Raw genomic sequence first — 26,547 nt, forward strand, 5'->3', positions numbered from 1 at the left:
CCAGGATAGCTGCCTCCCTGTGGCCCAGCACACCTTCCACAGAGTCCTGTAGCTCCATCAGCACCCACTTCCGGATGCCATCATAGCTGGTTCCTTCTAGACAGTAGGTCACGTCCCTGATAGATACATTGGGGGTGGCGACACAGAAGGGCTTGTCAGTGTGTGCTCATTAAGGTCACGATGACCTTGCCACTTGACCACTGACATTGGTAGTGTAGGTGGTTGTAAGAGTGATGTTCTGAGCAGGGCCATCAACCTTCACTTTGTCAGGGGGCCGCCTTCCATTTCCTGAGAAGCATTGTGGGTGTGCACTAAGGCCGCCAGACCTCTACCAGGCCGCCATTGTGGTGGACATTCTTGGCTGGTGGGGATTGGGTGCTGAGCAGTGGATGCGGACTGGGGGTTGTTGGCAATCTCGAAGGTGTTCTCAGGCTTTGGTGCTTCCTTCTTTTTACGTTCATGGGCTGTCAGCGGAGGAGAAGGAAGGGATGGTGACTCCTGTGGCTCCACCCTTTGGGGTGAGTCTTAGAATTCTCAAGGCACCTGTGGATTCCACAGCATATTCAGCCTTTGCAGCACCTTGCTTCATGTTGCTGGGTTCTTCCTCCTGGAAGATGGACATGGTTTCTTTTGATCACAACATTCCTTTGTCTCCTTGATGGTCCCTTGAGTGTTGCCAGGGGTGGAGTCACATTGGAACCTGCAGCCCTTGTAGTTGTTCAATGAAGAAATCAACAAAAAAGTCAGAGTAGAACTTATTGAGTCTTAGAATAACTTATTGAGTCTTATTGGCCACAGAGCCAGTTGTCCAGGGTCAAGAGCCACTCTGGTGAGCAGGTCTGATCTAGGTACTGCAACCTATACCTCTGGGAGGTGTGGCTGGCACGTGGTGAGTGGTGCAGACAGAGCAGAGTGGAGCAGAGCACCCCCACACTGAGCCTTCGTTTGCACAGATGCCCTGACTCCAGGTCCTCACATGAAGGGCTTTCTGTGGCTAAGGGGTAGAATATGGGCTTACATGTAGATGTATCTGTCATATTAACTACTCCACTATTGGGCACGTTGGAGCATAGGTTCCTTACCTATAAAAAGTGGGTAATAATTAATATATTTATTATGAATTCCTTCCACTGTTTATCTGGTATACTCATAGCTCTCCAAAATAAGAACTGACTTTTTACTCAAACATTGTGACCTCTGCAAATTAAGCCCCGCTGATCTTATACAACTCTCAGGTGAAGCCATAATCTCAGCTCAACCACGTAAGTAAAGGATCCCCGTGTTTTCAACCCTGGTTTAGAGGCCAGGGTCTTGTCGGGCCAGCAGTGCTCGTGGGCTTCCAGCCAGGGCGAGAGAGCTATTAGGGACTGAATGCAGGTGCGCCAGCCCCAGGGATGGTGGCTGACGAGTCCAGAGACAGTCTCCTTTCCACAGGGGTATCCCTGAATGGGATCCTGGCCATCACTCCACATTGGGCTGGCGTCGTGAGATGTGGATTTGTGTCAGTGTCCCTGGTCCCTCCCACAGATGTGTCCTGAGTTCCCTGACAGTGCAGGCACCAGGTCTGAGGAGGAAGTGCCTGGTAGCCTGTTGGTAGGCCATGGTCCAGCTGGGAGGTGGGCCATTCTGAAGCAGCCTCTTGGGGTCTGTGAGGGGAGCACAGATGCTATGTGGCTCGGCTCGAGGATAAGCACCTCTCTCCTGCCATGAGGTGGGAGCTGCCTGGGCATATGGGTCTGACTGCAGGAGTGCAGTTCTTGATGCACCATGGCCCCTCCAAGACTGCTCTGCCCCACTCCCTCTCTGCTTTCGTAGTGAGTTGGCTTTGGTCCTACCTGGCACCCATCACACCTGCATGGGTGTTGCTGAATGAGGACGGGCTGCCTCCCTCTGAATGGCTGCCGAGGCCATGTGTCCATCTTCCACACACCCCGGGTTGATGGGTCATTCCCTGGAGGTTGTCCTCTCTGTGTGCTCTTTGTGGTCCTGAGGTGCAGATGTAGCCTGCCGGTGTCCCACAATTGCCATCACCCGCTTCTCTGGGGGCATCTGGTCCTGCCCATCCTCCTGGCCTGCAGCCCAGCTCAGGGTGTGTCCTGTGGGAGTGTCACGCCCCACTCCAGGTTCTGTAGGGATTCAGGTCCCCGCCCATGGAGCACTGTTACAGAGTGAATGGAAATGTGTGGCAGACTGGCACTGGGCAGCTCTGGTCTGGTGACCGTGTTCCCATTTTCCTCACAGCCTTGTGACGTGGCTCTTAGGTGCCTTGTTGTCTCACGATGAAAGTCTGCTCTGATAGGATGAGACGTGTATGGGGTATAATGGTGACAAAGGACGGAGAGACAGACTCCTAGCTGAGGTCTGGGAGCTGTAGGGAGGAGGCACCAGAGAGGGCAGTTAGTGGAGGGCAGGCTGGTGGGGGCTGGTGGTGAGGTTCTTCCAGCTTCAGCAATGACAATGCTCTGGGGCACACACAGCAGAGCACCAGGTGTGTTTGCGTGTGAGTGTGCACGTGAAGACCCAAGACTGTGGGGACAGAGTTTGACAGTTGTGGGTGTTAACTGTGGCTAGAGTAAGGGGTGGGTCTGGAGATTGTCTCCTTGTTCTTGATTCTGTGATTCTCTCTTGCTCAGTAACTCCCTCCTTTCTCAGTGTCGAGGATGGCTTAGTTTTAACAGGCCCTCCTGGCTCTCCTTCCAAATGCCGGGCTCTCTGGATCTTTCCGGTACCAGCTGGCTGTGTCTTCCTGTTAGCTCAGGTGAGAAGGGGGCTGCACACAGATTGACCCCTTGCCCAGGAGTTCAGCAGGAAGTGGCAGTGGGCCTGAGCAGAGTCTGCTTGCTGTTTTGCTCTGCTTCTTGCAGTGTGTAGCAAGGACACGTGCCTAGCCTCAAGTGCCAAATGGCCCATGGCAAGGGGACTGAAGGGCGTGTGACAAATAGCTGTGTCATGTGGTGTTGTTGAAGACAGTGCAGCATCTCCTCTTCAGAAGGGTCCTGGAGTCTGCTGTAGGGCCCAGTCTGGCTCCTGCCCTCCACACCTGCAGACTGTGTCTGTCCCCTGGACTCAATAGCCATGCTGTCCTGGGCTCCATCTCTGATACCCTGCTGTCTGCATGGCAGCCCTTGGGGATTTTACACTTTACCTGTCAGCTTCTAGGTTCCCTCATGCCATGCCCACTTGGCCTGATTCTGCCCCTACTCAGTGCTCACAGCTCGCTCTTCCAGTTCCTGCAGTGGGAGCTCCTGACCACAAAGGCCACCCCATTTTCTGTCCCACTCAGTACAATCTCTTGATCAGTTCTGATGCCTCACCCTCTAGCAGTCTACAGAATCCACTGCCCCTTCTTCAGCTGGACGGTGACGTCCCCTCCCACTGGCTGCTGTCTCGAGAGCCTCTTCCTCTGCCCCATGTACATCTGTGTCCGTGTTCTAAAGAAGGTGTCCACCATCAGCTTCGACTCCTGGTCCCATTCTGACCCACTCCCTGGGATTTTCAGGCCACAACGTGTGTTGCAGGAAGATCAGGATCTCTGGGGTCACACAGATCTGGCTTTGAACTTTGTGGCAGATTCTTCTTTTCTCTGTCTTGGAAAATGATGCTTTTTAGGTAAGAATGCCTGTGTAACTCGGTGATAAGACCGAAAGTCCCTGAAGCTCTGAGAGCAGTGCCCGTAGTGCCAGGGCTAGCTCCTCCTTTCTCAGAGGTTCTGGGGACGTGCTGTATCTTAGGTTGAACACAGATGTGTTGAGCACCTGCCCTGGAGGATCTGAGTTCTACCCTCAGAGAGCACGGATTCTCCTGGGTCCAAGCCTTGTGCTGCAGTATGGCCAGCTAAGCATGATGGGAAGGTGCCCTGCCCCGGTGTCACTAGGGCATCTGGAAGCCATGGAGCTGGAAGCTGCCCGCTGATACAAGCTGTCTGCAGAAACCTAATGATGACCAAGGAGGAGTTTGCCAGGTGGAACAGCCGGACAGATGGGAGCTCTGTAAGGCCAGGCTCAGACATGGGGGGCCGAATATGCAATATGCGTGAGTGAGGCACTCTGTTGATGTCATAGGTGTTGAGCCCCGTTAGTCAGCAGCATCTGCAGAGCACTCACTCTGTGCCACAAACTGTGCCAGCTCCAGGCGTCAGAGAAAATGGGCAAAGCCAAAAGCTGACAGTTTCAGAGCAGTGACAAAGCTGACAGCCCATTAGACACCCACAGCAAAGAGAAGCACAGCTTGCCCACACCAAAGACGAAAGGGGCGCACTGTGGCTCCCGGGGCCCAAAGGAAAACTTAAGGGGGAAGGCGCCTCAGTGGTCCCACACCTGGATGGAGTGCATCTGTCTCCCTGCAGTACTGGGGCTTGGATCCGGAGCACTCTACACCGAGGGACACCCACAGCCCTTTTTATGTTTTATTTTGAGACGGGTTTTGCTAAGTTGCCCAGGCTGGCCTCGAGTTTGTGACCCTCTTGTCTTGACCTCTGAGTCACTGGGATCATAGGCCTATGCATTAGCAGCTGGCTGGAAAGGACACATTTTGTGTTTTAACTTTTCAGAGAGCCCCTGGATGTAAAATTCTTTTCATGGAATTCCACGGTTTCCCTGGTGCTCAGTGTCCTCGGGGTCTTCTGGGAGCCCTCTGCCATCTCCCAGGCTTTGCTCTAGGGGCTCGGGGTCCTACTGTCGGCTCCCAGGTAGAACTCATCTCAAAATACCTCGAGCATGTGTGGTGGGGGCCCCGCTGTGCCTGTCTCTGTGGCTGTCTGGTTGTGGGCACATTATCAACACCAATGAGAGCACTTACCTACGTGAGATGGGCGGAGGACGATGTGGACCTCAGAGGGGACGGCAGTGAGCCCTCCTGGCCAATGCCATTTTCACACATTAGGCTTAGATGATGTGAATGCATTTCCCTTGACCCTAGTCCATGATCTCAAGTGTGGCTGGTGCTCTGAGAGCCAGGGCAGGATGCCCATGCAGCATATATAAGGAGTGAGGGACTTTCCTTGGAGACCCTGCAAAGGATTATTAGAGAGAGCACTGGCCTGAGAATAAGTGTGTGGTGGGCATGACTGCCCTTTGTGTGGCTGAGGTTTGTGGTGTCCGGGGGTCTGACCTGTCCACTGCCCAGGAAGTGGTCCATGTGAAGGCTAGCCTCTGGTTTCTGATCTGCTCCTCTCCTTGGCACCCAAGCCCAGCCTTCCTGCCTCCTCCACTTACTACCTCTTCTGAACCTTGAGGCCTAGCCTTTCTCAGCCACCGTGGGGCCCTGGGACCTCCTGAGTTGGAGCTGTTTTGATGGCGGATATTGCCCAAATCGGTTTCTACATCATCATGGATGTGCCAGTTAATTTGTAGCTACTTGGCATCTTTAAGGCACAATTGGCACTGAAGAAAGACTTTGGCCAAAAGTCTTATTAGCTGGAAAGTAGTGGTGTGGCTTTCATCGTATGCATGTTTTCCTGACCTTAGGTAAACTGCTGAGCTGGTCTCTTGGGGGGACTTGCCCAAGCTGCTGGTCCTGACTTAACTATGTGGACCACATCACCGCTATTAATTTTATGTCATTTCAGAAATAGAGCAGAAGGAAATTTGTGGTGACAGGTTCACTTGGGGTCTTTAAAAATCAAAGATCTACTTATACTTTTAAATTGGCTATGGATATGTGATTGGTTTTCCCTGGCAATAGCCTTAGATACATTAGAAATTATAGAACATTAGATTAATAACCCAGGGTAAGCACCAACAGCTCGCAGAAGAGCTGATCAAGATCTTAGGTAGTATCTGGCAGAACACTCGGACTCTGAGTGAGGATATTGAGAGCTGGAGGGGTGGGCATGACTTGGCAAGGTTACCTAGAGCCTTGAGCTCATGTACGTCTGCTGCAGAACCTGAAACTCCCGAATCTGCGCCCAAAGCCCCTCCATGCTCCACGTTTGTCTTCACAAGTACATGGTACCTGTCACTATGACTCACGTCTACAGATGACTGTGTGCCTAACACAAATCAACTCTAATGCATGTAATTTGAATTCTTAAACTGAGCTGGATTTTGGCAAATCTATGTCCCATGTGACTACTGTTGCCATCGAGGTGGGGGATATCCAGTCACCCCTAGGTGTCCCAGACTCCTTTGTAGTCTGAGCAGCTCTGGTTCTGTTGTCATTGAAGACTGACCTCTCTAGTATTTGGACATCTGGGCATGCAGTGGAGATTCTTTGGGTTCTGGCTTCTCACTCAGAATAATGACCTGGAGATTTTTCTATACTGCTGTGTGTGTTAGTAATTTGGACCGTTTTGTTGTAGAGTAGTAACCTATATTATAGTTATGCTAATTTGTTCATCCAGTCACCTGTCTGTTCCTGACTTTGAGATTGCTTCTGGTTTGGGACTATCATGAATAAAGTTTTTGTGGACATTTACTTATGTGTATTTCTGTGTGTGGGGGTATCTATCCTTATTTTTCTTGGTAGGAGTCCCATTGCTGAGTAGTAATGTGTTAATTGTAGGTTTAAGTTCACAAGGAATTGTTAGTGCTTTTCCAAGCTATTGTACTGTTCTACATTACCTCCAGCAATTTGCAAGAGTTCCACTAGTTTCTTAGGACTTTTTGGTTTTGATCACACTGTCTTTGAACAGTGTTATTACTGCTTTTTAAACATGCATATCTTTAATTTCTTAACATGTTGAATTCACTAGGATCTCAAGTGCAATGTTGATAGAAGTAATAGCTATACATTTGCCTTATTTTGGAGTTTTAGTTGCAAAGCATTCTGTTATCAGCCATTGAGTATGGTTTTTACTATGAGTTTCTCATGGATGCATGCAGAGATGAGGAGTGTACTTTCTATGCCTAAGTTGCTTAGTGCTTTTAAAAAGTCATAAATGGAGTTTGAATTTTGTTAACTGCCTTTTCTGAAGCTATATATTATATTCCTCTTTTCTTTGTTAATAGTCTGTTAGTATAGTGAGTGATATTGATTACATGTTTAAAGATTAAGCTAACCTTGCCTTCCTGTGATAAGAATTGGACACAACGTGTGATCCATCCCACATACTACGGAGCTTTTCTCACTAGTATTTACTTAAGGATTTTTTTTTACATTTAAATTCTTGAGGGATATAGTCTTCATGAATATTTTTCTTGTAATCTCTATTTGATCTTGATATTTGGAACTGATAAAAATAAGGGGGCAGTTTTCTCCGTTCTGTTTTCTGAAGATGTGCATATAAAATTGGTGTTCTTTGTGGCATGTGCTTGATGGGATTCAGGCGGGAAACCATCTGAGCGTGGGTTTCTCTTAGGAGCGTCTTTGGTGGAGTGAGGCTCTTTGGGTCTTCCGCTCCTCCTCGGCCCATGTGGGCGTGCCAGTCCTCTGAGCCTGAGTGCTAAGCCTGTTGCCTGGAGCTGCGTGCCCGTCCTCTCCTGGCCCCTGTTGCGGCCTCTGCACTGGCGCTCACTGTTGCCTCCGTGTCGCTGGCCTGCTCCTTCTTCTTTCTTGAATAGCCTAACAGGATCGTTACCCTAATAATATTTTCAATAAGTAGGTTTTAGCCTTGTCTTTGTCCATTTTCAGCCCCTGCCTTGCCCAGTCCCGCTCCTTCCTGGTTTGCTCCTCCTGTCCAGTGCCTGCCCACAGGCGGGCAGTCCTTTGTCCTCAGTGCCTCCAGCATCCCAACACTTACCTGTGACACAGCAGGCCGGCTGTTCTGTAGAGGTGTCTTGGTTTGTTTCTTTTACTAGACCTGAGCGCCTGGAGGGCAGCAGGCGGTGGGGCGCCTGAGCACCCGCTCCTTGCGACGCAGGGGACGGCTGTGGTTCAGGTAGTGCTGTGTTCAAGCCCTAGACGTGCCACCTCTGTGAGGGTGGGCGGCGCAGAGCCCCTGCTAGGGCTTGTCAGGATATTGCAGTCACCTCATGCAGCCTGGTACTGAGAGGTCCTGCATGACCTTTCACTTCAGCACGAAAAACCAGTGGAGGATGCCCCGGAAGTGCAGTGCCATTTTCACCTTTGTTCTCCTGATTTCTGTGGCAGTCCTCTCTGGAGGTGAGGGCTGAGGTTCTCAGGGGGCTTCTCAGCAGAGCAGGGCTTTGCTTCCTGCTGCTCTGAAGAGCCTGGACACCCTGTCTTGCCACTGCAGCCCACTCTGCTGTCTTACTGACGTCCTCCACCTTCACCCGGCTGAGGAGACCTCTGCTCCTTTCCTCTGAACCGCGAGGAAGGCAGTGACAGTGCCTCTGAGACTTGTCTTTCTGTGGCTTTCATGAAGCTGATGCCCTGGAGCTGCTCTTCCATGTTCTCTCTGGGAGGGGGCAGCAAGTCCCCGGCAGCAGGAACACAGACTGTCCCTTCTTCCCTAGGTGGTACTTGGCAACTGCTTGTCACTGTCTTACTCCCCCCCCCCAGGTGACTTCTCCCACAGTGCTCTCTGAGGTGACCTAAGTCACCTCCTAAAGCAAAAAAGCCAGCGTGGCCGTCTCCTGGCAGATTCTGCTTCCATAGCCACTCATCCCCTTGGCCGCTGCCTGCACTGGAGCTGGTATTAACTGGTTTATTCCAGTGTTACACCCTTGGCTCTCCTGAGCTCGCTGAGATCAGGGCCACCTCTTCTCCATTGAGCCTGGTGCAGAGGAGACACCTAGAAGTGTTTGGAAAGGAAGAGGAAAGAACAGACCAACCAGGGGAGCCGGCCGCCCTGAGTCTTCCCAGGAAGGCATTCTGGGGGTATGTGCAGTCTGCACCTTCTGCAGGTGGCAAGTGTGATTTCAAAGGGTCTAGGAACTGTCCCCATGAAACCAGCAGCCCTCTGCAGTTGGGACCATGCTTTGGGCACATGGCCATGGCAACATGATTTGGGGTTTTAGCGAGGCCGAAATATGATGCTTGATTGTTGAAACCAAACCTGTTTCACTGAGCACATGGTGAGTAGGGAGAAGGGCTGGGCCTCCCAGGAGGAGTACGTCTGTGTGGTAAGAGGGTCAGGAAGACAGCTCTGGACACGCAGGTCTGAAGGACTCCTGTGAACACAGTTATGGAGGTACCTTGAGGGGCAGGAGGTGAATTGGAATGATGAGCTTTGAAGATAGGACCAAAGGATCTGAACAGATGTTTCTTCCTTGAGACACAGAAGGCCAGAGAGAACTGAAGAGGTGCTCAGTGTCTCCTGCCCTCAGGGAAACGGCCTCGAGCCACAGCGAGACGTCCCTCACTGCCCCAGGGGGACTCGCACCAGAGGCAGAGCCATCATCGGCGAGGGAGAGGACAGCTGGGGGAGTGAGGGGTGGCATAGCTGCCACGGACAGCCATGTGGCAGTTCTCAGAGTCCAGTGTGGAAGGGCCGCGTGTTCCCAGAATGCCACTTCTGCCTGCCCCGGAGAACCGGCAGCAGTCCTGGCATCTGCACACCCTATTCGCAGCCGGGTCACTCACGCCAGCCAGGAGGCGGAGGCCGCTCAAGTGCCTGCTGGCTGATGAGTGGGGAATCCGGGGGCTCAGCCATTCCACAGAGTGTCACTCTGCCTTCACATGGGGAATCAGCACGGACTAACGTGCGTGACCCTCGAGGACACTTTGCTAAGTGAAGCACGCCAGCCACAGGAGGACAGACTCTATGATTCCACTGCGTGAGGCGGCACAACAGCAAACCCAGGAGGAGAGTGGCTGGGGCCAGGGGGGACAGAGTTGGGAAGGTGAAGATGTGCTGGAGGGCGGTGGCGGTCACTGTTTGTCAACAGTGTATGCGAACCTAAAATGGTGACTTTTGTTAGGTTTATTTTCCCACAGTAAAATGTAAAAGAATTGAAGAGAGAGGACTAAAACTCATTTCTCCCTATTTTGAGCCATGTTGCCGTCGGGCCCCAGATGGGTCAGGCAGCGAGGAACGAAGGACTGTCCCCAGTGGTGACTCCTGTTTCTTCATGGATCCTCAATGAAGCCTGGGGAGGTGGGCATTAATGTCGGCTCCCCACTCAGCAGTTGAGAAGCTGAGGCTGAGAGAGGCGAGACGAGGAGCCCCAGGTCTCGTAGTGCTGTGTGGCCAGCTTCCCAGGAGTCCCTGCTGCCCCGGGCCCCTGGAGCAGCCTGGTGGAGTCGGTCCTTGGCGTGCCACCCGACCCACCACGCACACACGGGCTACTTCTTTTACTTTAAAGCACCCTGCTGCTGTGGCGTGTCCTCTTGGCAGAGCAGTAGGTCACCAGGAGCGTGACTGCGGGCTGAATGCTGCACCTTGCCAGGGTCACAGCGTGACCCCGCAGCTCAGGGAAGAAGGCAGGTGGTGCCAGCCTCCCTCCAGACCCTTGGAAACAGGACTCCAAACTGCCTTGGCAGGCCAGGGGAGAAGATCCTCACGCCGCAGCACATGCTTGGAGGCCCCATCCGGACCTGCTACCCTGCCTGGACTGCAGCTCAGGCTGTGTGTGGTGCCTCACTTGTGGCCTCACTCCACTTCTGGAACTTTCCACCAGGGTTATTAGTGGCCCAGGAATTACCTTTATTTTGTTTTGTTCTCCCAGCTTTAAAAGATATAAAACTGTTCTTAGCTTCCAGACGTCCAGAAACAGCCCGGGCTGGACTTGGCCCCACGCTGCAGTCTGCTGGGCCTCTTTGGGTGGTGGTGGAAAGCTGCACCCTTTCAGTCAGGAGTTGGCTGGGTTTGTAGTTCTTGTTGCTATGGTTACTCTGTGCCTCACCGGCTGCAGATTTCTCTCATGTTGCCTTGTGCTGGCTTGGGGAAGGGTGAAGAAAGTCCAGGTGCAGGACACCTGCTCTTCCCATGATGTCTCCCCAACCCTGCTTGCCCTTCTCTTTGCACACAGCACCATGATAGACCTGCCCCCCCTCTCTCCTCCCAAGGGATTTCTAGGCTGCAGGCAGGGACAGGCAGGGTTCCCTGCTCCCTGGCCAGTCCCCAGTCTCAGGGTCCCTGCCCTTTGCACCACAGCTGACTGTCCCTGCCCACATTGTGGTGGGTTCTGTGACTGCGCAGTGTCCTGCCCTGTCCCAGAGGCTTGCTGTCTCCAGTGGTGTTGGTGTGGCATCCTGGATCTGGCCCTTTTCTTCCTTACCCCAGAGAATGGTGTGTGCTGATCTGGTTTGTGCCCGTGGCCAGTGCTACCCTTCCTTCAACACCTTAAGATTTTCCCCCATAGGAAGGAAGGACCCTGTGGGGACCTGGCGGGAGTGTCAGTGTCTTGTTTTCCCAGTGGTGGTGACTGAGCACCAAGGGAGACGGCTTCTGCTTTCCTGCCTGCCCACCCACCCTGGGAGGAGTGGGAACTGCCTTCCTGTCCAGGTTCCTATCATGTGGGGCCCCACCTCTGATACTCCATGACCTCCCAGTGGGTCCCTTCCCACCCACGTGGGTAGCACTAGCACCTCTGCGAGGCGCTCTGCTGCCAGTGGGAGGATGCCACACTGTGTTGCTCCCAAGGGACATGGCCCTGACTTCATCTCTGTGGGCTCAGGACATGGGGTGAGGGGTCTGTTGGCTGCCTCTCACTCACTGGGAGCCAGACTGGTACACTGCCTCTGCGGTGGACGGATGCTGGCCTGTCCCCGCCCTGGCTGATTTGTGTCTTTAGGTGATGCTCACTGCACTGTGCTCTCCTCTCCTAAGTGCTACATCCGGCCACAGAATAAGTTCTGGAATCTCCTCTGTGGCATATTGAGGCTGAAGATTGTGTGGACAGTGGGTGACACAGGAAAGATGGTGCCAGGTGCCTGGCCTCAGCTGGGCGGAGAGCCTGCTGGGTGCAGGGGTGCGCTCTAGAATCTTTGTGGGCGGAGCTCCTGGCAAGGAGCCCTGCCAGCTTGGAGCACTAACTCGTTACTGGTTATGTCTTTTCAGACTCTGGAAGCCATCCTGAATTTCAAGTACTCAGGAGGCCCAGGCCATGCTGAAGGGTATTACCGGAGCCTCTCCCTGGGGCTGCACGTGGAAGTCGAGCCGTCTGTGTTTTTCACCAGAGTCAGCACACTCCCAGCAACCAGGTAACTGTTGTCCCTGTGAGTCTGACAGCACTGCGTTTGGAATACCAGCCTCTGGTTCACTGTAGTCTGGCTGCCCTTCTGATGGGCACTGTGGGGCCAGGGCGCTTAATGAGCCTCTCCGGGTCAGGTTCTCTCTATTCTGAAGGTGCCGGGAGGGGGGTGGGCTTGCTGAGCTTCTGTGGGCCTTCCTTTGTGTGGACCTGATTGTTTAGGTGCCTTTCTCTGACCTGGGTCACCTCTGCTGTTAACAGGGGCTTGAGAGAGAGCTACATGTCCTGGGGGCCCCTGGATGAGCCCAGAGTTTCTGTCTATGCTACTTCTGGTGCCCACTGAGCGTAATGCTTTTTTTTTTTTTTTTTAATAGCCCCACTGTCCAGCATGGTACGCAGCTCCCAACATGGACAGGGAGTGTCAGGTCATTCCTGCCCAGGGAGGCCTTCTTGCTCAGTGACTCTCTCTGGGCCTGCCTTTTCCTATCCTGATCTCCCTTCAGGGGAAAGGAGTTGGTTGTCTGCTTCAAGGCTAGAAGTGGCAAGAGGTGCTAGGGATATTCTTCTCTCGGGTGGGAGAGTGATGATTTCTCATTCCAAACTTTGACTTGTGGTACAGTGGAGTAGTGGGCTCAGGAAGCCTGGGAGGAGCCCCCACAACTGGAGAGCCGAGGAACTGGGGCCTGTGCACGCTCTAGGGAGTAGGTGCCTTCACTGCTGAACTCTACCAGGTTCTCTGGCTCAGCTGTGTCTTGCTCATTTCTGGGGAGGGGGGCTGGGACAGGAGTATTTGTTCTGAATAGCTAAGGAGCAGTGGTGACAGACATTGCCTGTCTGACCTGAAACCCCTGCAGGCCATTGGTGAAGAGTATCCCACAGGCAGCGCCCTCATCTGTCTCCCTTATTCTTCTGTGTGAAATAGAGGTATGTTCTTGTCCGTGTTAATGTTGACATCAAAGTCCATTTAAGTTGATAAAGCCCCAAATAATAAGTGTGATTTCGGTGTAGGGGAAAGACTTTTTCTTCTCAGCCATTGGAGAAAACCATCAGCAAAAATTAATGGTGTGGCTGGGCCTCTTGGTGTCACCTTTCATCCCCTGTCATGTTTGCAGTGTGTACAGTGGCTGGCTTTGCTGCCAAGGCTGGCTTCTGCTCTGAATTTGTACAGAGCCTAGAGCGCTCGTCCCTGGGAGGCTTGGCCAGGACCCTGCCGGGGCTGTTAGGGTGTGCCAGTCTCCCTGTGCATAACCCTGCTGCGCCTTTCTGTCCTGGTCCCTCACCTCCTGCTGACGTCACCCATATAAATAATCCTCGAAATGGCACAGGTTATTCCTGGGCTCTTTTTTCCCCTGTTGATACCTGGCTTCCATGTCATGGCCCCTGTGGTTCCAAATGGCAGTTTAAGTCGAAGAGAAACTCCACCACGTGGTGGTCTTTGGACAGATCTGGACAGGTTGGTCCTTAGCTGACATGGGGTTGGATCCTGATCTCTGGCCCACGGCCCTCCCTCCATTCTTCTGGCTCATGTGTTTCTGTCCCCTGCTCCTAGGATTGAGGTTTGACTTCTAATCCTCCTCTGTTATCCCTAAATCTAGTTTGTCACCACGTGCCCTCTCCAGCATCTCTGGATGACCCTGTGTGTCCCTCCTAGATGTCCTGCTGTATCTTTGCTGCTGTGGGAAGAGGCCCAGGCATCCCCTGCCTGCAGTCTTTTTTGTGCAGAGTCCCTTAAGTATGAATGTCCCCCATGGCTGCCCTTGCACAGGTTCCCAGTGCTCGTGAGGCACAGGACCAGAGCCCCCCTAAGATGTGTGCAATGTCCACAACTCAGGCCTCACCCTGGCCGCCACCCGCCCTGCAGAGCGGCTTTGCTCCTCACCACCCCTGCTCAGCGCATTGACTTCCGGGAGCTTGTGCCACATTCTTTTTCTAAAACCTCTCTCTTTCTTAAACTGTCGTTCTTTGATTTAACCTTTTGGGAAATATCTGCTTGCCCTGGAAATGTATGTTATCATTCCTGTAGGGTTTTCCTGAGCATAATCAAGCAGAGGGGGCTGTTCTCTCCATGGGTTCTGTGTACCTTCCAGGTACTTCTGGGAAAGCATTTGCCAAATGTCCTGGGAATACATTCACTTACGCTTTAAGCCACCACCTCTGAAGTGACAGGCACTGTATGAGCCACTTGCTGGGATAGGAGGTGGGGGGAGCACAGTGCACATCAGGCAGAATTAGCACTAAAAGGAAATGTGAATGTACACAAAGGAGGGAAGAGCTCAAGAAACAGTGAATAAGCGAATACAGAACAAAAGGGTTTGTTCCTCTCATTCTTAATTTCCTTAAAAGAATGGGTGGGTGCTAGAAGTGCTAATGTTACACGGAAGGTGCCAGGCTGCTGTATGAGGTCAGAGTGCAGAGGTACCAGGCATGTGGCACTCTCCAGAGCAGCCATCTAGGTGTGGACAAGAGGGTACAAGAGATAAAATGGAATATTAGCAATATCTAATTCAACCAAAGAGGAAGAGGTATCAAGAGTGGAACAAGGAACATTTAGTCAAGTAGGAAACCAATAGCAATGTGATAGGCCTGCACCTGCATCTCAAGAACTGCAGGAAGTGTATTTAGAATTAGAGAAAGTAAAATGCCTTTTTACAAGAAAATGTCATTAAATACGTGTAGTGTAAAAGTTAAGAGGTAGGGGAAAACATCATGCATCTGGTTTGGCATGGTGGTGAATGCCTATGTTCCCAGCAACGTAGGAGGCTGAGGCAGAAGGATTGCAAGTTCAAGGCTAACCTCAGCAACTTAACAATAACCTGTCTGAAAAGAAAAAATAAAAAAGAATGGGAATGTAGCTCAGCAGTAAAGCAACTATGGCCTAAATCCCCAGTACCAAAAAACAAAAATAAAAAACCTCAAACTAAACAATAATATTGGAAAGTTGGTGTGAGTATATTAACATTATTCAGATACTCTTTCAGCATAAAAAGAGGCAGATAAGACAATTTGTAATGAAAGTAGCCCAAAATGCAAGTGTATTTAAAAACAGAATTTCAAAATAAAACAGACATACTGAGGGGATAAATGCATAGCTGCACATTATAGTTGGATATTTTGGGATTTTCCCCCTCTTAATATTTGATAGAACAAGTAGACAAATACAATTAAAAGAAACAATTAAAAGAACAAAACCCCAGAAAACTATAGCAAACTTAGATAATCCTGTTAACCAATTCCACCTAATAGTCATAGAATAGTAAGCTATTTTAGTAGAAAAGGTGAATGGCTTAAAATCAGTGATTTGGCTTCTGTATTAAAGAAGAGCTCAATGTTCTCAGAGCAAACAGCAGAAATAAAGTGTAGGTATCAATGAAATTATGAAAAAAGAATGTATAAAGTCAGTATTATGGTTTAGATATAAGTGTCTCCCAAAAGCTCAGAGTGAGACAAGGCAAGAGAGCTTAGAGGTGAAATGATGGGGCTATGAAATTTCTAACCTAATCGGTGCGTTAACCCTTTGATAAGGATCATCTGGGGGTTAAGGATAGACAGGTGGATGTGACTAGAGGAGATGGGTCACTGGGAGCATGCCAGTGAGGTTTATATTTTGTCTGTGGGGAGGGAAGCTCTCTCTTTGCTTCCTGGTGCCACGTTTCCAGTTTCTTCCTGGAAATGTCACACACTTCTGTCATGATGCTCTGCCTCACTGTGGTCCCCAAGGAATGGAGCAGACAATGAGCCCCAGATAAAATGTTCTGCCTCAAAAGTGTTCACTTCAAGTCTTTTGGTTATAGTAGCAAAAAAGCTGACTAAAACAGAAATTAGTTCAGGGAGTGGGGTCATTGCTGTGCCTAACCTGATCATGTGGTTATGAAATTTTTGGAACTTTTTAGAATTTGTGGGAGGAATTTTGACACATTTAGAGATGCAAACTGGAAAAGCTTTATATTGTTGTAAGCAGAGCCTAATGGGTGATTTTGGTAGAATGTCAAAAGACCAGAAGATCAGTTAGGACTGTGAACTATAAAGTCCAGGTTGCATTTCAAGTTCCATGGCTCAGGATTCAAGCACTGGAAAACTGGTTCTCAATGAGGTTGGTGAAAGTGAGCATTCACTGGAATTCAACAGTGACAGTCCGAGTCTCTTAGAGACTAGGAAATCCAGGTGCATGGAACAGAGAACAAGAAGCAGCACATTGGGGCCCAGCTGGTTGTGGCAGCAGCAATAATGCAGAGGGGAGGAATGACACAACAGAGACGAAAACCACAAAGTGCAAATTTGGCATAGTTGAGAAAAGCAGTTTAACTTAGCTGATCTAACTGTACAGCCAATGGCTGTGTGAAAGTGCTCTGTGTTTCTCAACTGACAAGCAGGCAGCTGAGGCAAGATGCATCTGAAGGAAGCCACAGTTGCTTGCTGCTGCGGGAGGCCAGGAGGTCATAGCCAACGTTTCCATACTGTTGTGGCAAGCACCTACCATGTGGCTTAGGATGTGCCTAGCAGAAGCTGAGTGAGACAGACCAGAGGAGACTGTACCCAGGGTGATTCAGGTCAGAGAAATGGAGTGGGGTGAAACTCGCTTTCCCTTGTGTCTGGTGGCTCATGTGACCAGCAGAAGAGGGTCGGGAAACTGAACAGGCAAGGGCAAATACACTCATGGACTAAGCCTGGAAAGGCTGGGTTGTGGGCAGTAGAGTGTGCAGAGGGTTATTTTTCCTGCTCCACAAGTAGAATTCTTGGGAGGCTCCTGATACCTGGACTCCTAGCAGAGATCGGCATCTGCCTGGCTCCAGGGTTGTGTAGATCTAATTTCTCCAGAACACATATCACCCAACAAGGTCCCTAATGCCTGACTAGACTTAAGTCCAGGGTCAGAAATCCTCTTACAGAACTCTTAGCCTCACCTTGGGCAGGTATTCATCCAGTCTACTGGGACAAACCTCCAATTGATCATACTTCCTCATACTGGTGACAAAGAAGCTGAGAGCTGTTTCAGCCAGGTTCAGTTTCAGGCCACTCTGGCTGGCAGCTTGGAGAGCAACTTGTCACTAGAAAGGGGTTAGCAAACCAGTCTCCACACACACCGACAAGCTCCCTTCTCTCACTTGTGTGTGCGTCCTCTGTCTCTGTATATATTCACAGCCCAAGAAGAAACTGAAAGGACAGCGGGACATGTGCAGTGACCTCCATTCTTGTTGACTGTTTTGAACACCTCAACAGAGATAGTTCTTTAATTTTCCATTAAGAATCCCCCCCCATTTTTTTTAAATTTTGTGTGTGTGTGTGTGTGTGTGTGTGTGTGTTCTTGCCATGGAGATACACATACACACATGCACAAATACAATCCGTTCCTTTTTTTTCTCATTTTTAGCAGTTTTATGATAGTTATTTTTCCTTATCTCTTGAGGGTTATAATTTTTGGTTTATTTATTTTTGTTTTTTGTGCTTTTTGTTTGTATTGTTTCTCTTCCTTTGTTCTCCCATTAACAGACAAATTCTCCCCTTTCTCTCTTTGATTTGCTTTTTCTAATTTTCTCCTTCTTTTTAACCATCATTACTTCTTACATCTTTTCTGCATTTTTTCCCCTGTTTGTTTGCATTGTGAACATTTTAAACTTTCTTCTACCTTCCTAACACATTTTTTGTCTCTTAATAAACTGTATTTTTGCCATCTTTTAGACTATTTGGTTTATGTAACTTCTCTGTCTACCATTCATTTTCTTGCAGTTATTGGTACTATGGATCACATACTTGACACATGCTGTTTAATGTCAGATCGAGGTCAGGACTATTTATTGTTTTTGCTGTTGGCAATTGCTGACCCCACTATTCCTATTTTTGTGATAACTAGTGTTGAGATGTCATAGTAGGCACTGGGTATTTGTTTTAATGCCATATATTGTTTGCTTCAGTTGTTGCTACTATTTGTTTCCCCCTTACTTGTAAGGTGGTGGGAATCTACAGGGAAACTACAGGTTCACAGGGTAGACTCCACTGTTGAACAAAAACCATCCAAAAGACAGTGAATTTTGCTCCATAGCCAAATTAATCACACTTAGACTTCAGCTATACAATGATACAAAGAATAGAAGAACAGAAACCCCAAACTAATAACCAGGCCTATGTAGGAACGACCAGCAGTCAGCCTACCAGTAACACTCCTGGACATCCACTTCTACAGCAAAACCATAGAGAAATAACAGAAAGGTTGTAGGATACAACACCTTAGAGGGGTTTCAATATTACTTAACTCTGGGACATTTTGGCAAGAGATGGCTATGCCCTAAAAAAAGGTCCACACATAAAGAAAAGAGAAATCCATACCAACAGATACATAAAGTAAAAATTAAATAATAAAATAAAGTATATTTATAATAGAAATATATTTTAAAAACAAGGTAAAGTTTATAATTCATCAGCAACAGACTCCAAAGACATTGAAGTGGATAAAATATCAACGAATTCAAAAGAATGAATATAAAAATGATCAATGAATTACAAGTGAACACAGAAAAATAACTCAGTGAATTAAGGAAGTCAATAGAGAACATGAATGAGAAATTCAATAAGGACATTGAGATACTGCAAAAGAACCAAACAAATCTTGGAACTAAAAGACACAACAAATAAAATGTTCAGTTGAAACTCTATCTAGTAGAGTAGACCATGCCACAGACAGAATCTCAGAGTTGAAAGAAAAAGTGGCCAGCTTTGAACCTTCAGACAGTACTACAGAAGAGGAAAATAAGAAATCATGGCCAGAATATCCAAGAACTCTGGGATAGCATTGTTAACCAATTTAAGAACAACTGGAACTAAAGAAGGTTGTGAGATGAAGGCTAATGGCATGGATAACCTCTTCAGGAAAATAATAAAAAAGTTTTCCAAACTTTGAGAATGAGATTGGCATCTAGACACAGGAACCATTCATAACCCTGTGCAAACATGGTCAAAACAGAACCTCTTTACAACACATTACAATTAAAATTCCAAACATACAGAAAAAGAATAGAATTTTAAAAGCCTCAAGAGAAAAATGTCAGGTCACATTTAGAGGCAACCCAATCAGAATTACTTCTGATTTCTCAGCACAAACACTGAAATCCATGAGGACTTGGAATGATAGGTACCAAATCCTGAAAAAAAAAAATAACTGTCAACCAAGAGTAGCTAAGCATATGAGAAACAGGACCAAATTAAACGTTAGAAATAAGTCAAAATGACAGGAATTAACAAACTTCTCTTTAAAATAGTGTTGAATGTTAATGGTGTCACTGTCTAATTAAATGGCATAGGCTGGCAAAATGAATTAAAAAAACAAGCCCCAACCACATGTTTTTTTTTAAGAGATTTACCTTACATGCAAAGACACTTACAGACTGACAGTGAAAGGATAGAACTTGAGATGCCATGCAAATAGAGCCCAAAGATAAAGCAGGAGTAGTTGCTCTCATATCCAACAGAGCAGAAGTCAAGTCAGCATTAATCAGAAGAGTCAAAGAAGGTCACTTCATACTGGTGAAGGGAACAATCAAACAAGAGGATATGATGATCATACATTTAGTACCCAAATGTTGGTGCACCTAGTTGCACACAAGAGGCACTATTAAAGACAGAGACCAGGCCAAGCGTGATGGTGCATGTCTGTAATCCCAGCGACCTGGGAGGCTGAGGCAGGAGGATTGAGTTCAAAGCCAGCCTCAGCAATGGCAAGGTGCTAAGCAACTCAGTGAGACCCTGTCTCTAAATAAAATACAAAATAGGGCTGGGAGGGTGGTTTAGTGGTCAAGTACCCCTGAGTTCAATCCTTGATGTCCCCCCTCCCTGCAAAAAAAAAGACAAACCATAGTATAATAATAGTGGGTGATTCCAACATGTCTGTCTCACCAATAGATAGGTCATGCAGACATAAATTCAGTAAAAATGCTTTCGATCAAAAAAAAATGATAAACCAAATGTACTTTACAGATATATAGAATATTTGATCCCACAACAGCCAATTACACTTTTTTTATTAGCTGCTCATGAAATCTTCTCCCAAATAGGGCATATTTTAGGTCACAAAAAACTTTTAAAAATACGAAAAAGTAATAACTTTTGTTGGATCTTATTATAATGAAATGAAATTAGAAATCAACACCAAAAAAAACCCTTCAGAAATTATATAGATACATGTAGAATGAACAACACAAACACCTTTGAATGATGGATAGGTGATAGAAGAAAGCAGGTTAGAAATTAAAAAGTCCTAGACTTAAGTGGAATAGTGATATGACATCAGAGCCTCTGGGATGCTGTGAGCCTAGTTCTAGGGGGGGTCTATAACTATGAGAGCCTATGTCCAAAAATCAGAAAGACCTCAATGAAGGACCTCATGATGCCTCTCAAGGCCCTTGAAAAACAAGAACAAACCAGTTCCAAAGCCTGTGGAAGGAAGGAAATAATCAAGATCAGAGCTGAAATCAATGAAATTGAGAATTATGAAAAAATACAAACTTACTTCTTTGAAAAGACATGGTTGATAATTCCTTAGCCAAACTAATCAAAAGAAGAAGAAGACTCAAAGTAATAAAATTGGAGATGAAAAAGGAGAAATCACCACAGAAATCACAGAAATCCAGAGGATCATTAAATTCTATTTTGAAAACTTATCTTCAGTAAATTGGAAAAAACATGTGTGACATGCAAAGATCAAATCAAAAGGAAAAACCTAAACAAACCAATAACTAGCAGGGAGATGTCAGCAGTAATAAACAGTCTTCCCACAAAGAAAATCCTGGGATCAGATGGATTCTCAACTGAGTTGTACCAGATCTTTAAAGAAGATAATGCCAATGCTTCTCAAAGTATTCCATAAACTAGAAGGTGTTGGAACAGCACCACATTCATCCCAGGAAGCCAGTATCACTCTCATACCTACACCAGAGAGGGACACATCAAGGAAAGAAAACTACAGACCAACATACCTGATGAACTTAAATGCAAAAATCCTTAATGAAATTTTAGTTTATCATATACAACACCATATTCAGATTGCACATCATGACCCATGTGGTTTTGACTCAGGGATGGAATAATATTATTTAATGATAATATTTAATAACATTTTACTAAACAACATGTGAGGTCAATAAATATAATTCACCACATAAATTAAGTAAAAAATCACAGTTATTTTAATATATGTAGTGAAAGCATATATTATATTAGGACCCATTCATAATAAAAACACTAAAGAAACTAGGGATAGAATGTACCTTAACATTGTAAAGGTTGTATATGACAATTCAAATTCAACATCATTGTGAATGGGGAAAAACTAAAAGCATTTCCTTTACAATCTAGAACAAGACAGGAATGTCCACTCTCTCCACTCCTATTAAATATTGTACTAGAAATTTTAGCTAGAGCTATTAGGCAAGAGAAGGAAATGAAAGAGAGAAAATAAGAAGAATTCAAATTAATACTATTTGTTGATGGTATGCTCCTGTACTTAGAAGATCCAAAAAACTCCACCAGAACACTTGCTAGATCTCATAAACAAATTCAGCAAAGTAGCAGGGTACAAAATCAACAAACAAAATTCAGTGGTTTTCCTATACAGCAGTATAGAATGAATCTACTGTGCCAGAAATCAGGAAGACAATCCCATTCGTAATAGCCCAACAAACAAATAAACAAAAACCCTAGGAATAAATCTAACTAAGGAGTAGAAAGACCTCTACAATGAAAACTATGTAACATTGAAGAAAGAAATTAAATAAGACATTAGAAGATGGAAAGGCCACCCAGGTTCACAGGCAGGCAGAATTGATATTGTTAAAATGGCCATACCACCAAAAGCAATATATGCATTTAATGCAATCCCCATCAAAACACCAATGACATTCTTTATAGAACTAGGAAAAACAGTCATAAAATTCATTTGAAAGAATAAATGATGCAAAATAACCAAAAGTTATTGTAAGTGAAAAAAAACCAATACATAGCTTCAGATTATACTACAGAGCTATAGTAACAAAAACTGCATGGTAGTGGCATGGAAACAGGCACATATACCGATGGTAAAAAATGGAAGACACCGAGTCAGGCCCACACAGATAGAGTCATCTCATCTTTGACACAGGTGCCAAAAACATAGAGAAAAGACAGCCTTTCCACAAATGGTGCTGGGAAAACTGGTTATCCATATGTAGAAGAATGAGATTAGAACTTATCTCTCACCCTTCACAAATGCCAACTAAAAATGTATCGAACACCTAGGAATTAGACCAGAAAATAGGCAACTCCTAGAAGAAAACATAAGATCCACACTCCAACACATATATGCTGGAATGACTTTCTCAATAGGACCCCTAAAGCTCAGGAAATAATGCCAAGAGTTTACAAATGAAATAGCATCAAATCAAAAAACTTCAGCACAGCAAAAGAAGCAACTAAGAACCTGGAGAACTACAGAATGGGAGAAAATATTTGCTAACTTATGACAGTTGATTGATATCCAGAATATATAAATAACTCAGAAAACAGGAAAAAGGCCCCACTGATAAATGGTAAAATGAGTTAAACCGGCACTTTTTGAAGGAAGAAATATACAGTGCCATTAAATATTTGAAAAAAATGATCAACATCTTTAGTAGTAATCATGTGCAAATCAAAACCACACTGAGATTTCATCTTACACCAGTCAGAATGGCAGCCATCAAGATTAAAAATAATTATAAGTGCTGGAGATGATGGGGAGAAGGATCATTTTAACACTCTTGTTGGGATGTAAATTAGTACAACCACTATGGAAATCAGTATGGAGGTTCCACAAAAGACTAGGCCTGTAACAACCATATGACCCAGTTATGCCCCTCCTCATATGCATTCTAAAGAGCTAAAGTCATCATCTGTAGTGGCACTTGCATACCCATGTTTACAGCAGCCCAGTTCTGTGCATCAGTGGATGAATGGGTGAAGAGTATATATACAGTGAGATTTTATTCAGCCATAAAGAAAGTGAAATATGTCATCTGCAGGAGAATGGAAAGAAATTAATACCATTGTGTTAAACGAAATAAGCCAAACTCAGAAGGTCAGGGTTGTGTGTTTTCTCATGTTGAAGCCAGAAAGGAAGAAGGAGGAGAAAGGTGGGCCAGGGATCTCATGGAAATCAAAGGGAGGTCAGCAGAGTAGAGGAGAGGGATCGAGGGGAGGGTGTGTTTGTCAGCTTTTTCACCGCTGTGACCAAAAGATCTGACCAGAACAATCAGGGAAAGAAAAGTTTAATTGAGGCTAGAGATCTCAGTTCATAGGAGCCAACTCCATTGGCCTGTGCCTGAGGTGCGGCAGAAGAGTGTGGTGGAGGACAGCAGGCCAGGATATGGCCTTCAAGAAGCAGAGACTAGGCTCAGCTCACAAAACATAAACGCCAAAGTCATGTCCCCTGGACTCCCGACTTACAGCCGCACCCTACCTGCCTACAGTTACCCAGTTAATCCTCCAAAGGATTAATGCGTTGATCAGGTTAAGGCTCTGATGACCCAGTCATTTCACCTCTAAACTCTTGCATTGTCTCATGCTTGAGCTTTGGGGAGAAACCTTATATCTAATCCATAACAGGGAGGGAGGAGGGGAGGAAACGGGAAATACTAGGGAATGATATTGGCCTCCTTGTTTTGTTATATTGTGTGCATGCATGAATATATAATGATGAATCTCACAATTATGAATAATTACAGAGCACCAATTAAAAAATATGGGCAGAAAAAAGAATTAAAACACGTGAAGAGGAATCCTTCCTACCTCCCGTTCCATGCCACCAGCATCACTTTACTCTCAAACATACATAGAGACATCCCGAGAAGGGAAACTTGAGACCTGTGGCCTCACGAATATACGTGTATAATATGAAAACAGAGTGCTAATGAAGCCAACTTCAGTAGTGTGTGAAAAGACACAGTACAGCACGAGCCGTTCAAGCTTCACAGAAATGTAAGGGATTTTCGTTATTGGAAAATCAATCATTGAAATTTATTACATTAGCATAATAAAGAGGAAAATCATATTATGCAATTGCTGAAGAAATATCATTTGACAAAATTCAACAGTTAGCTGAAAACATACATAAACTCGGGTCAGCAGGAACTCGGCCCAAGAAAGGCCATGTGGAGAGGCCTCCGGGGAAAGCCACACTCCCGTGGAGGTCTGGTTGCCTTTCTCCAGGAGTAGGAACTGGGTGAGTGTGTTGGCGGTTACTACTGTATTGGTTATTTTTTCTGGCAATCCTACCCAGGACAATAAGATTATAAATAAATAAATAATGGCATTAAAAGATGGAAACAAAGGAGTGAGGTGGTTGTTGATCACATGCAAGGTCCTCGTGATTGTAATAAAAAAGTCCTAAAAATCTGCCACTCAAAATACTTACCAAAAATTTAGCAGAAACCACTCAAAATTTATAAATTATTTGTCTTTCTATAATCTAACAACTAACATTTTGAAAATGAAATTTTGGAAGCAGTGTGTTTAATAGAGTCTAAAGCATAAAACTATGGATGAATTCCTAAAAATTTGATGTCTAGTAGATAATGATAAAACATGACTAAGAGAAGTCAATGACCTGAGTAACTGGAGAGTCAATTATTATTCAATGTCAGTCTTCCCAACATGGATTATAAATTCACTATAACCCCATCAAAAGCTTAGTGTGTTTTCCAGTAGACTTTGACAAACTATTTAAATTGTTGTTTTTTTTTTTAATGGAACAGACCTTGAATAGACAGGTTGCCTGACACAAAGTAACAAGTTTGGATGACTGCAGCTATCTGATTTTAAAACATAGTGTAATGTTCAGAGTGTTTTGATGCAAAGATAGAAAAAGGGTTCAGCAGGCTAGATTGTCAGCAGTTGATTTTTAGCAAGATGCAAAAACCATTTCATGGGGAAAATCAAAGTCCTTTCTCCTCAAAGAAAGCATAGCAGAGCATCTTGAATGTCTTAGATGGGGTCAGAAACTTGCTAAAGATGAATTTAACAGAAATTAAAAACTTCTCTTCACATAAGGCAAGTCATACTGTGATCCTGGAGTAGATATTTCTCATATGGCATAGAGACCTCCGAACAGTGATCCGCATCAGGGAAACACAAGTTAAAACGACAGCGAGTTGTAATTCGAGGCTCACCAGAATGGCTGGATGGGAGAACTGATGGCGAGTGCCCTCGAGAAGGGAGGTGGCAGAGCGCATGCGCAGGGCTGCCGCAGGTGCAGAAAGGCAAACTTTCAGGAGCTGCTCAGCAGCTCCTCAGCATTCAGGCAACCTCTCTGATGATCCAGCCACTTCATTTTTAGATGTTTGCTCACAAGAAATAAAAATCTATATCCACAAAAAGATTTCTGTAAGAATTTTGTAACAACTTTATTCTTAATAAATAACTCCAAGTATATGTTTATAGTAGGCCCTCCACAGGGGTAAGACCAGCCCAGTGGCGATTCCACTTAGAAGTGAGCGACTTCTGGTGCCTGCAGAGAGAAACCAGAATCAGGGTGCTCGTCAAAGACTCCAGCCACAGAGGAAAATGCTCTGTGAGACTCCACTATTGAGATTTCTAGGACAGGGAACCCTCTTCTTTGATAAATGCTACCTGAACTGGAGCTGAATGTAGTCAGGGTGGGTGGGACAGGAGGGGACTTGGTTACCAGCTACCCTGTTTGCCTGGATTTCCCTGGCTTCGGATCTACATTCCCTGCCCCCCAGAAAGTCCTCAGTTGGGGCAGACCAGGACATTCAGCCTCCCTAGAAGGAAGAGTGTCTTTCTGGCATGATGGAATGCTGTTGGTCTTGGCAGGGGATGGCTTGCAGGGTGGGGACAAACATGGCAAGTCATTGATATGTACACTTCAGATGCCTTATTGGTCAGTCATGCCTTAATGGAAAGTGTGTGATACTTCTGCAAAAAAAACTAGGTACACAATTGAAGACGGCACCTAAGTTTTCCTGGAGAGATGTGTAAAGACATCATAGAAAGTGGAATAGGGTATTAATTCCAAAGATGACTAGGATTCCATGCAGAGTTGTAGAGGAGGGGAAGCACATTGCAATTTTTTATTTCCTCTCTAGGTTTTGAACTCTGCAAAATCTGGAGCCAGGCTGAAGTTCTGTTTTCTCAGAGACCCATGTGAAATGCATGGACGAAGCAGGGTTGGCGTGCACCGTGACACTCAGCTTTGTCAGCCTGATGCATGGTGACACACAGAACCTTAGGACCTCATGGTCTTCCATTTGTTCCCAGGTGAAGATGTTCTGTGAGCACGATGTCTTTTTAGAGTCATATGCATCCCTGGAGATGGCCTGTTTCAGCACATTTGCATTACAGTGAGGCCCAGGAGGCCCATGCTGCCATCCAGATGCCCTGGCTCCAAGGCCGCTGCTTCGCGGATAGGTAGAGGAGCATGTACCTGTCAGGTTGAGCCTGCATGGAAATTCAAACCAGAGCCACATATACGTCAGAGGAGCACTCTATGGCTGGCACAAACAAAATTTTATATTCTATTATGAAACCAAAATATAAATGGTGTGGATTAGTTGTT

At 46.4% G+C, this 26,547-nt stretch overlaps 1 protein-coding gene across 4 annotated transcripts in view; it reads left to right on the forward strand.

Moving 5' to 3' along the window:
- Trappc9 (trafficking protein particle complex subunit 9) overlaps positions 1–26,547 on the forward strand; it is a 496,909-nt gene that overhangs the window by 270,806 nt on the left and 199,556 nt on the right. For all 4 annotated transcript variants that reach the window (XM_078016653.1, XM_078016651.1, XM_078016650.1 and 1 more), the window contains one exon: positions 11,843–11,985. In XM_078016653.1, coding sequence (XP_077872779.1) covers positions 11,843–11,985 — 143 coding nt within the window. The remainder of the gene's footprint in view (positions 1–11,842; positions 11,986–26,547) is intronic.

This window comes from Ictidomys tridecemlineatus, chromosome 7 (assembly GCF_052094955.1).
Source record: "Ictidomys tridecemlineatus isolate mIctTri1 chromosome 7, mIctTri1.hap1, whole genome shotgun sequence".
Classification (NCBI taxonomy): Eukaryota; Metazoa; Chordata; class Mammalia; order Rodentia; family Sciuridae; genus Ictidomys; species Ictidomys tridecemlineatus.